General features: G+C 39.7%; 2 protein-coding genes across 2 annotated transcripts; both read right to left on the bottom strand.

Annotated features, from left to right (window-relative positions):
- Window positions 1-2,452: 2,452 nt before the first annotated feature.
- On the bottom strand, window positions 2,453-4,579 carry LOC110773250 (uncharacterized). Its single transcript, XM_088247612.1, has 3 exons — window positions 4,055-4,579; window positions 3,184-3,312; window positions 2,453-3,021 (listed from the first exon to the last, which is right to left on the bottom strand). Exons 1-3 carry the CDS (start codon window positions 4,547-4,549, stop codon window positions 2,935-2,937), a joined length of 711 nt encoding a protein of 236 aa, XP_088103738.1. The 5' UTR covers window positions 4,550-4,579; the 3' UTR covers window positions 2,453-2,934.
- Window positions 4,580-5,463: 884 nt separating this feature from the next.
- On the bottom strand, window positions 5,464-11,109 carry LOC110747392 (uncharacterized). Its single transcript, XM_088247183.1, has 4 exons — window positions 10,804-11,109; window positions 7,009-7,134; window positions 6,473-6,700; window positions 5,464-5,758 (listed from the first exon to the last, which is right to left on the bottom strand). Exons 1-4 carry the CDS (start codon window positions 11,107-11,109, stop codon window positions 5,666-5,668), a joined length of 753 nt encoding a protein of 250 aa, XP_088103309.1. The 3' UTR covers window positions 5,464-5,665.
- Window positions 11,110-11,779: the final 670 nt, after the last annotated feature.

Raw genomic sequence — 11,779 nt, 5'->3', positions numbered from 1 at the left:
CAACCTCAAGAAGCATGCTTTCAAAGGTGATCAATCAAAGAAGAACATACATCAAGGATAGATTAATTTGGTGAATTGGAATTCATCAACAATATCCAAAAATTCATACACTCAAGTATCAAAACAATAAGGTAATCATGTTTAGGGCTTCAACCTAAGCCCTAGCTATGGAGTTTAGTTGCTCATACTTATTCCAAATACAAGCTCAAAATAAAATTAGAAAGAGTTTACAGATTTTGAGAAAATGATGAAAGCTTCAAGGTCATCAATGGTGGAAGCTTTCTTCTCCACTTTGCTTGGCTGCACCTTGGCTTTCTCCTAGCTCCCAGCTCTCCAAAATCTCTGCAAAATTATGGAATGATTCTGATTGCAATGGCTGATGCTCTTTGCACTCCTCTCTCCTCCTTTCCAGCTTTTCCAAAATATCTTTTAATATAAAACAATTACTTTTGTTAAAGCCTTAAGCCTTGTCCCCTTTGTCATGATGAAGCCTTGACTTCACAAAGATGCCAAATGCTTCAGAAAATATCTCTTTTACAAAGGTAATTCCTTGTTACCAAGAGTTATGGTAACAAGAAATTAAGATGACACAAAGGAGGTGAAAGCTGGCCAAAATCGGAATTCCAGAGCTGCTGTAACATATAGGATCAGTTGGATAGGCTAAACTTGTCCAATGGAGCTCAAATTTGGATATGTTGTAGTTAACATCCATTGGAACAAGTTTCATGAAGATCTTCACCTCATCCGTGTTGGAAAAATGGCTCACCTAAAAGGATACAAAGTTTTTTGGCGCTCAAAGGATGATTTTGAATCTGCCTAAAAGCGACCGGTCGCTGGACATTTGCGACCGGTCATTTTGAAGCAGATTCGAAGTCTCGTAAGAAATTGACGAGCGACCGGTCGCTAGTTCTTTGCGACCGGTAGCAGGAACACGAGCGACCAGTCGCTTGACATTTGCGACCGGTCGCTTAGAAGCAGATTCAAAGCCTGTAGGGAAAACTTCTGGCGACCGGTCGCCCATTCCTGACGACCAGTCGCTCCAGTCGTGCTGTGACGTTTCCTTACGTGTTTTCAACTGTGTTTTCGATGGCTATCGCTTTCCACATGATTTCAGAAGCTTTGTGGGTCACTTCTGAGTTAAATGAATGTTGACTACGTGCTGGATAAGTTGGGAGAGCACTCATGGCTAGTTGGTTATCTTATTTCAAAGATATCACTCTCCATTTTCTGGTGTAAGTGGGAGGTGGCTGAGTTGGATTCTATTTACCTACTTGATCTGACATTTAGTCTAAGTGGTGACTAAAGGGAAGAACGTGGAGGACAAGCTGATATCTTATCTCTTGTCTATTGGCTTGTGTAGGAAATGGGGTGAAGTAAGATAACACAAGAGGAGAAAACAAGTTGGATAATTAGGAAGTGGCTGGAGCAGAAGTAAGAGTTTTTTCTGTGAGAGTTTCAGAAAAGCTAAGGGTGAGAGCAAGAGAGCTCTCTAAGTGTATCAAGGTGTTGAGCAAGGGTGTGAGAGAAACAGATTGTGAGGGTAGTGTTCTAAGGGGGTTTCCTTTGTAAACCAAAGTTGTAACCTATCTTCATTAGTGAAATTTCTCAAGGTGATCACCAAAGAGGATGTAGGCAATTTGCTGAACCTCTATAAACACTTGTGTCATTTGTGCTTGGTTAATTTCTGTGTGTGTGTGTAAGACTCATCCATCATTGAGTTCTTTGTCTAAAAGTCCATCAACAACAAGATCTTAAAAGGGCAGTGAGTTAGTCATTAATTCACAACAATCCGACCATTGGAGCATGCTGATCCAAGGCCAAGAAGTTGACCTACGAAAATGAACAAAATCAGAATTTATAACCAATAATGCACTTTTAGCTCATTTTCATTCTAACCAAGGTAAAATCTAAGAAAACACAAAAAGGAAGTAAAAAGCTATAAAATGTCAAGAACTAACTCAAAATAATAGGTGAATAACATGAAAAATCATGTGTAAAAATGAACCGAACAACAATATGAACACAAGAATCGTGCGTGGATAGATGAAGAGGCTTTTCATTAAATTTTCCATGACTTGCATGATATACTTACATATTTACTGCAGTTCGTCCTATCTACTTGATAGAATACAAAATAGTGTGGAAATATTAGTGTAGTGCGATACATGTTTACTTTAATTTTGATCGATCTTATTGCCTAGCTAGCTAGTGTAGAAATCATAGGATAAGGCCAAATCACTAAAGAATTTACGAAATTAGAATAGAATTTTAATGGATAATACACGCTCAAACAAATCCAACATTTGCTCAAGCAGAAATCCTCTCACTACAAAAACAAAAACAAAAAAAAAGTGACAATAATCACTATTATTTGGTGACATTTGTTGGGCTTTAGTCACCCCATCAAATATCACCAAATAATGGTGACTATTGCCACTTTTTTTTGTAGTGTCTCCATCCACCGAAGTAGTACTTGGTTGGCTAACTAGCTCGGACTACATCATAAAAATAAAATAAAAAAGGAAGAAACGGAAACTCTTGGATAAATTTTGTAGGACACTTCTTTGGCTCCATATATAAGGCGTCATTCCTCCTTACATACAAATCATAGTCTGACACATACATAAAAATAACTTATTAAAATTACAAAAAGAAAGTTTTTTGCACACATGTCAGACTGTGATTTATCCTAAGAAAGAGACAAGTAGTTTCCAATTTTGTATCCCCACTCCAGCATTTCCCAGCTCTGCCGCTGTGTCGCTGTGATTGGACTCTCTCTCTCCATTTTAGTGAGCCTTGTTCAGCTTCAGCAGGTGAAGACTACAAATTATTTCACAAGTTTGATGCAAGTGCATAATTGGATACAAGAACCTTGATTTTATATAAAATATATACAGACACACACATGATTGCTCTAGCGCTCCTCAGTCTTGATCACATAATGGTACACTGAGTGGAAGCAAAGATATTTCCCAGGGCGAGAAGCACTTCTATCGTTTTCAACGCTTTCCTTCCTGCCCTCTGAAAATTAACATATTCAGCCAAGCAAGCAAGGTCTCTGAATGAGCACGAATCGTTGACGATGAAGTAGTAATTAATTAAGGACAAATAAATAGAAAAAATATGCTAGGGTTTGTCCACTAATTATTAGTCAGAAAGAGAGAAGAGATCAGAATTACTTACATTTTTAGGCCTTGGATTCACGGGAACCAGTTCAGTGGATGCACCAGAACTGCTTGGATCATGGGTGAGTCTACGGGAAGAAGAATTATTGCTCATCTCTGATGTACTGCGAGACTCAGGTGACTTTGACTAGCATTACATAAAGACGATGGTTTTATAAGATAATTAATTGCATAATTGGCATAGGCCGCCAAGGCCAGCTGTCCTTCAACAATTTTATAAAGCTGCAAATAAATTAAAATTGGCATGACCTGCACTAACTTCATGCATTAGGAGCAAGTTGTTTTAATATATATATATATATATATATATATATATATATATATATATATATATATATATATATATATATATATATAATTAATTCACAAAATATAATCAACAATGGGATGGTGTTTGGTTTAACTTGAACGTCAGCCCCATTCAAGATTCAACCAACGAACAAAGATGGGGAACCCTTAATTTATAATATGAAAAATGTTTAACTCTACTAATTAATGATCACTCAGCATAAATAATTATTATCTCAATGAAAAACAAAAGAGGAAATTTGTCCCAAAACAAAAGAGGAAATCAGTGTCAAAGGAGGAAAAGTTGGATGCAAAAAATCGTGCCCTCTGTATCGTCTATTTGAAACATAACATGTTGTATAGAATCTAAAGTATAAATAAAACTTGTAAAAAAAGGTGTTATGTTCTAACTGGAAAGAGACGACATGCTAATCAGATTGTCACATAACAAGTCCAGGAATTTCAACATACAGTATTGGATATGATTGGATTTCCCTTGCCCTTATAAAATTACTTCTTTGTTGATCAGAAATTGAAAAACAAATAAAGAAAAGAAAAAAAGCAAGTATTCCTCGACTTACCTCATGAATGCTTGATGCTGGCAGCTGGTTCAAAGCTTCCATCCTCTTGGTTTGAAGCAGTAGGAAGTTATCAAGGAATTTCTTGTGGCCATGGACATACTTGCCATCGACATAACAAGCGGTACAAACATTGAATGTGTTGGCGGCATCACTGGCATGATCAAAGCATTTTACACAAGTAAAATAAACTCCCTTTACGAATTTTTTGCAATCCCCATTGCAGAAGGGTTTTCCACTATAAACGATGTAGAAGAGAGTCACCACGTCCAAGAAATCAAGCTCTTCACTCCCTTCCTTCTTCAGCTCATCGAAGAATCTAGGGTTACTCAGATGCATACAATCTTCATGCATCTCCATGTATGTCAAGAACTCATGCAAGCTCACTCGGTCGTCCCCATCATGATCCATTTCCAGGAAAAACTCATCCACCCACCTCCGGATTTGCTCCGGGGCATCCTTGTAATATGCAAATGCCGTTTGGCGCAACTCCTCCATTTAAAAAAAAATTTATGTTAACTTCTTGGATTTGATTGATTGGCACAAGCTAGGGAAGTCACAGGAGGTATTTATTTATATGTATGTGTATTATCATATGGTTAATTTCAAGGGAATTTCCAAAGTAACTAAGGTCGGCGCCATTAGTCAGTGGTGGGGGTTTACACTTGAAGCTTCCTAGCTAATAATGGGGAGCTTAATTACGTGTTACTTTTAGGTAATGATACGTAATCTCTGATCTAATGTAACAAATTATTAGTATAAAGTTTGGTTGCCTTCGGAGCCTTGCATGACAAGTAGTCAACATGTTTACTTAGTCTTTTCTACTAGCTTTATATTATTTGATTAATTACCTAAGCTGACTTAAGTTCAATTAATAATCGAAAATCAAATACTAATGTCCCTCGTCGGAGAAGTGATTGTCCATAAAAGAGGTATATTAACTACTAGATCTCTCTAAATAACACGGAGGCCTTTTAAAATAAAATATAAATTCGCGTAATTAGGAAGAGTGGCGTGGTAAGTTGAACAAATATCAAAGATATTTCAGGCTCATGAGACGAAGATGTGAGGGATACAATAAGTTTTAATGTATGCCCTCAAATAATAAGTTTGTTTAACAATAATCATGTAAAAAGTATATGTTATTTATTGGGCTAATTAGGTCGCGAAGTTAAATTATAGTTGTTGAGAAGGATACAAAAGCTACTTTTTGTGAAGATCATCAGGACATAGAATTAGAGAAGTCTCACGAAATTGTTTGTGGATGTAACAATCAAATACTTTGCCATTCTCACATTGCGTGTGCCATCGATGTGGAGGAGGCTTCCGGGAAAGAGAACCTTTGCAGGAGGTTTTCAAGGGGTCAAGCACTCGATGAAAAATAAAGAAAAACACAAAATTGACACCGAATAAAATATGAAACCACTTCAATTTGATTTAATTTACAAACAATCTTCCCCTTGATTTAACTTTCTAAAAACCAAAAATAGAAAGAAAAAAGTAAATAAATATAAAAAAAAGACTCCATCGGCGTGATATATATAGTTGGCCCCACTCTCCCATTCACAAGTTTGACTGTTTGACTCAAGTTTGTATTTGCTGGATCAGTCTTCATCACATAATGGTACACTGGCTGGAAGTAAGAAAGATATTTCCCAGTGCGAGCAGAATCTCCATCGCTTTTAACGCTTTCCTCCCCGCTCTTGTCTGAAAACATAATATTAAATATTCTCTTAGAGATTATCCCAAAATACAATGGATTTTTCATAGGAATCCCATGAGAGAAATTTATTGAAAATTAACAGAAACATAACGAGATCAACAAATAACATGAAGTCCGGAACAATCTCATAAATTCAATTTGTTACATGTATATTTTTCCTTTTAATAACTATGTACAGGTGATCATGTTTCATTTTGGTTAAATATGTAAGTCTGCTAATGAAATATGACTTAGTTCAGAGGACAAACATGCCATTTACTCTCAGACACCCCCCCCCCCCCAAAAAAAGGTGCAATTTACTATATACGCAATCACAAAAGTTTTAGGCATATGTAATATAATTAGCAATAACAATACTAAATAATAATAAAATGAGCATAAATTATCAATGCTAGGACAGGGGGTCCTTTTGGACTAGGTTTGTGAGTCCCACATTACTCCACATAATAGAGTCCACACAATCCTCATCCATATGAATGACTGAGAGTCGTTAACAACTAAATAATCACAATTAATTAGAGAATAATTGTGATCCTAATGGGGATGGCAAAAGGTTTGCATATGCTTGATCCTGTAGTTTTAGTGATTAAAGAGCATTTAGTCTCCAACATATCTAAGATCTTAAGTTCGAATTTCCATAGATAAAATTCCTCGTTGGGACAGATCAACCTATCAGTTGGGAGGAAAGAGGAACTTACATCATTAGGCCTTGGATTCACCGGAACCAGTGCATTGGATGTAGTAGTGGAACTGCTTGTCCCTGGTGTGAGTGTACCAGAAGAAGTAGAGTCGTTCGTCAACTCTGCTGTAGTAGCAGTAGTAGTAGAAGAAGAAGAAGATGATGATGATGATGAAGAGGAAGAAGAACAAGAAGAATTGATTGTCTCTGCTGGTGTACTGCCATTGCCAGACTCTGGTGCCTTTGCCTGCATTATATATGTAGTGGAAAATTAATTAATGAGCTGAATATATAGGAATACACAGGAAAATTTTATGCTATCACACCATTTGAAAATGCTTATTTTCCCCATGTTCCATAAAATAAAATAAAATGCGTATGTTTAGAGTCTAAACTGTGAATTTCATATGAGATTAAGATTCACAGTCTGACAACATAATTTTGATAAGAGAACATTAAAATTAGCTTACGTGTATATAATCAGTAACAAAACTAGGCCATAGGTAGCTCATTCCGGCATTTATTATATGTATGAACTTAATTTAAGGAGCATACCTTACTAGTTATGCTTGATGCTTCTCCATGCTGGTTCAAATTATCTCCCACTGTCTTCTTGGTTTTTAGCACTAGGAAGTTATCAAGGAAGTGTTTGTGGCTATGTGGCTCAAGGTGGTCAAGTAGCTGGGTGCTATTGTGTTCAAAAAGAGGTTAACTCACCAAGGGAGAACGTGAGAGAGAGCAATCAGTTCAAGTTTAGAGCTGAGTTGGGGTCTTGAGAGTCTAGACACCAAGGAGGGAAACACCAAGGGTTGTGAGAGTGTTCACAAGTGCATCAAAGTGTTGAGCAAGGGGTGTGAGAGAAAAGAGAGCTTGGGGAGAGAATAGAGTTCTAAGGGGTTTTTCTGTGTAAAACCAAAGTTGTAACTTATTCTTTCATGAAGTGAATTTCTCAAGGGGACCACCAAGAGGATGTAGGCAATTGCTGAACCTCTATAAATTCTTGTGTCACTTTGTGCTTGGTTGTTGTCTCAAGTGTGTGTGTGTGTGATTCATCCATCATTGTGTGTGTCACAAAGTCCATCAACAACAAGATCATTAGGGGAGTGAGTGAAAGTGTTTGTCCATATTTTCACAACAAGTGGTATCAGAGATGTGTTGGAGCAGCAAGTGCTAGTGTGTTGAAGATGGCAAGTGACAAGGAAGCTGAAGGTGGAAGTAGCTCTATGCATCAGAGGGTACCACAATCTGTCAGCATGAAGGTGGAGTTGAAGCCTTTCACAGGGAAGGAGAACTTCACACTTTGGCAAAGGAGGATGAAGTCGGCCCTTACACAACAAAATCTCAGTGTTGTCTTGGAAGGCAAAGAGAAGAAGCCGGTTACCATGACAGATGCGGAGTGGGGTGTGCTAGATGAGTTGGCTAGAGGAGCCATCGAGAACTTCATCTCCGATGAGGTGCTCATCAACGTGATGAAGGACACAGCGAAGCAAACATGGGAGAAGCTCGAAGAGATGTTTGCAGGGAAGTCGTTGTCCAACAAGCTCTTCCTCAAGGAGGAACTCCTAAATCTTCGGATGGCGGAGGAAGGAAATCTAATGGAGCATTTGAGCAGCTTCAATAGATGTGTTGCTGACTTGCAGAGAATGGATGTGTTGTATAATACGGAGGATAAGGCACTCATGTTTCTTACATCCTTGCCTCCGTCTTATAAGCATTTCCGAACTACACTTATGTTCGGGAAGAGTACTTTGAATTTTGAGGCGGTGGTGCAAGATGTGATGACGCATCATAGGATGTCTCAACGTTCGGAGGAGAACTCTCAAGATGCTGGTTTGTTCGCAAGGAGTCGTTCAAGCAAGCAAGAAGGCAAGGGCAGCAAAAGGAATACTAAGTCCAAGGACAATGAAGGGTGCTTCGAGTGTGGATCTATGGATCATTGGAGACGAGATTGTCCGGTATGGAAGGAGAAGATGAACAAGATGAAGAAAGCTGGAAGTTCAGCCCATGTGTGTGATGAGGACACATGTGATGAACTCTTGACGGTTACGGATGAAAGTAACGGGGAAGTCATGGCAAGTTCTTCGTGTAAGGATTCTTCTTCAAGTTGGATTTTAGATTCCGGGTGCTCATATCATGTGTGTGCAAATAAGTTGATGTTTGACACATATGAGGATAAGGATGCATGCAAGATTATGTTGGGAGACAAAACTACATGTGAAGTTTTGGGTATAGGGACTGTGAAGATCAAGTTGCAAGGTGGTGAAGTTTGGACTCTTAGTGAGGTAAGGTTTGTACCTGCACTAAGAACGAATCTAGTCTCTCTTGGTTCTTTGGATAGAGAAGGTTGCTCTTACAAGGCCAAAGGAGGGAAGCTCATGGTCACACAAGGTTCTGTGGTGGTTATGAAGGGGGAGATTCAACCAAACAACACATACAAGCTCTTAGGTGGTGCAGAGATTTGTACCAAGGAAGAGCAAGCAACAAGTCTTAATGTCAAGGAGCCGGTCCAACATGATGTAGCTGCAAGTGTGCTCAAGAGATGTTGGGCAAGGAAGGTTAGTCAAGGTTGTATGACTAACGGTTCATCATCAAGGGTGCTTGATTTCAAAGGTGCAGAAAGTGTGGAGAGGAAATTCCACAAAGGTGAAGTCAAGACAAGGAATGATGGGGAGGATGTTGTTGAAAGGAAACTTCTTGCCAAGGTGGTCATGGAGGAGTCTCCATTTGAGGTGGAGCTTGACACAAGGGCTGAAGAAGGAGGGCAACAACAACAAACTCACAAAGGGGTTCTACTTGAGGTGGAGCCATCATCAAGTGCAAGGTCCAAGCCCAAGGAATCCATCAAACCTTCCCTAGGTTTTGGATGGATGGACCAAGAAGATCCAGCCACGTTTCGGAGTGTTATAGGGAGCATGAAGCGGGAAAGTTGGAGAGGTGCATTGATGAAAAGAAATGTGTTCTTAAATCCAAGAGCAATGAGTGCTAAGTGGGGATTTAGTGAACAAAGGTTTGGTATGTGGTTTGCATATCAAGGGAAGTCCAAGGTTCAAGGTTCCAAGGAAGCAAGGAGCAACGAATTTGGCAAGGGGGAACTCTTCTCTGCACAAGAGGTCCAAGTTACCCAAGTTTAGGCTTGGGTGGAGCACCTTCCACCAAAGGTGCATTGAGGCAAGAGGTGTATTGCCATGGTGGAGTTCTTGGAATTTACTAGAACGATTTCTAAGAGGTTGAAGATGTTCTAGAGGTCAACAATGGTCCATGGGGTGATTAAATGGTTCGCCAAGGTGGAGATTGTTGTAAAATTGGCTCACATTTAGTATGCAAGCGAAGGAGTGAGCGACCGGTCGCAAGGTTTGGGCGACCGGTCGTTTAGAAGCAGATTCGAAATCTGGAAAAATCGCAGCGAGCGACCGGTCGCAAGGTATCAGCGACCGGTCGCTATGTATCCAAATGGTCGTAGCGACCGGTCGCAAGGTATCAGCGACCGGTCGCCCCTGTGCTGTGCTGATGTTTTCCTTACGTGTTTTCAACTACTTTTTCGGTGGCTATCGCTTTCCACAAGATTGCAGGTGTTTAATGGGTCACTTCTGAGGTAAAAGAAGGTGGACTACCTGCTGTATAGTTGGGAGAGCACTCATTGCCAATTGGTTGTCTTGGTTTGGAGAATCCATTCTCCATTTTCTGGTTTTGTGGAAGGTGGCTGAAGTGGGATTTGTTTACTTGCATGATCTGATCTTTAGTCTAAGTGGGAGACTAAAGGAAGGAACGTGGAAGACAAGATTGTGCCTTATCTTGTGTCCATTGGTTTGTGTAGGTAATGGAGATAAAGCAAGACATTATAAGATGAGAAAGCAAGTTGAAGTTAGGTGTGGTTAATCTCAAGGTGGTCAAGTAGCTGGGTGCTATTGTGTTCAAAAAGAGGTTAACTCACCAAGGGAGAACGTGAGAGAGAGCAATCAGTTCAAGTTTAGAGCTGAGTTGGGGTCTTGAGAGTCTAGACACCAAGGAGGGAAATACCAAGGGTTGTGAGAGTGTTCACAAGTGCATCAAAGTGTTGAGCAAGGGGTGTGAGAGAAAAGAGAGCTTGGGGAGAGAATAGAGTTCTAAGGGGTTTTTCTGTGTAAAACCAAAGTTGTAACTTATTCTTTCATGAAGTGAATTTCTCAAGGGGATCACCAAGAGGATGTAGGCAATTGCTGAACCTCTATAAATTCTTGTGTCACTTTGTGCTTGGTTGTTGTCTCAAGTGTGTGTGTGTGATTCATCCATCATTGTGTGTGTCACAAAGTCCATCAACAACAAGATCATTAGGGGAGTGAGTGAAAGTGTTTGTCCATTTTTTCACAACACTCCCTTCATGAAGTTTTTGCAGTGGCCATTGCAGAATGGCCTTCCAGTGGAAACAATGTAGAAGAGAGCCAGCAAGTCCATGAACTCTAACTCTTCCCTGCCTTCCTGCTTTAGCTCATCGAAGAAACTTGGGGTACAGAGATGCTTCGAATCTTCATGCATGCCCATGTATGCCAAGAACTCTTGCAGGCTCACTTTTTCGTTTCCATCCTTGTCGATTTCCGACAAGAACTCGTGCACCCACATCTTCATGTGCTCCGGTACATCCTTGTAATATGCAAATGCAATTTGACGCAACTCCTCCATTTCTCTGGTGATGATCTATTCTATATAAACAAAACTTTTTTCTGTGTGTTCTTCTTGAATTTTATTGGAAAATTGAAACTATGGAAGTTAATTACTAGAGGCCTACTTATACAGACATATTTACTTGATGAGGAACCTCCCAGGAAAGCTCGCTCTCTCTCTCTCTCTCTCTCTCTCTCTCTCTCTCTCTCTCTCTCTCTCTCTCTCTCTGTGACCTTCTTAAGGAAGGCTTATGATCAATTTCCACTATTCCTGCTCAACAGGCGGGGCCCTTTTTGGCAATAGGGCGGCACCCTACCTTTGGCTTGTAGGAGACGAAGACTTATATGTGTAGGACATCTCCAAGGTCCCATCATTCTAAGGACAAAATTATGTGGTTTAGGCAGAATTCCATGGACTTTGTGCCATGGCAGAATTCTTACTAATGAAGCTCGAAGGAGTAAAGGTCTCTCTCTTGATGCTTGCTGCCATATCTGTAAGTGGCCTTCTGAATCTATTTCCCATCTTCTCAGGCTTTGCCCCAATGTCATGCTTATCTGGAATTCCATGGGTCTTAGTGAGCCTATCCGGCAATCCTTTAATTTTAATTTGTGGGATTGGATTTTCTTTAATCTGAACGATGGTAAGAGTTGTTATAATCAATTGCAATGGAATGTTGTGTTTGGTTTTG

The sequence above is a fragment of the Prunus avium genome, chromosome 1 (genome assembly GCF_965620075.1).
Source record: "Prunus avium chromosome 1, drPruAviu1.hap1.1, whole genome shotgun sequence".
Lineage (NCBI taxonomy): Eukaryota > Viridiplantae > Streptophyta > Magnoliopsida > Rosales > Rosaceae > Prunus > Prunus avium.
Note: the sequence above shows the minus strand (reverse complement) of the source record. Positions and strands in the feature narration are given on the sequence as shown.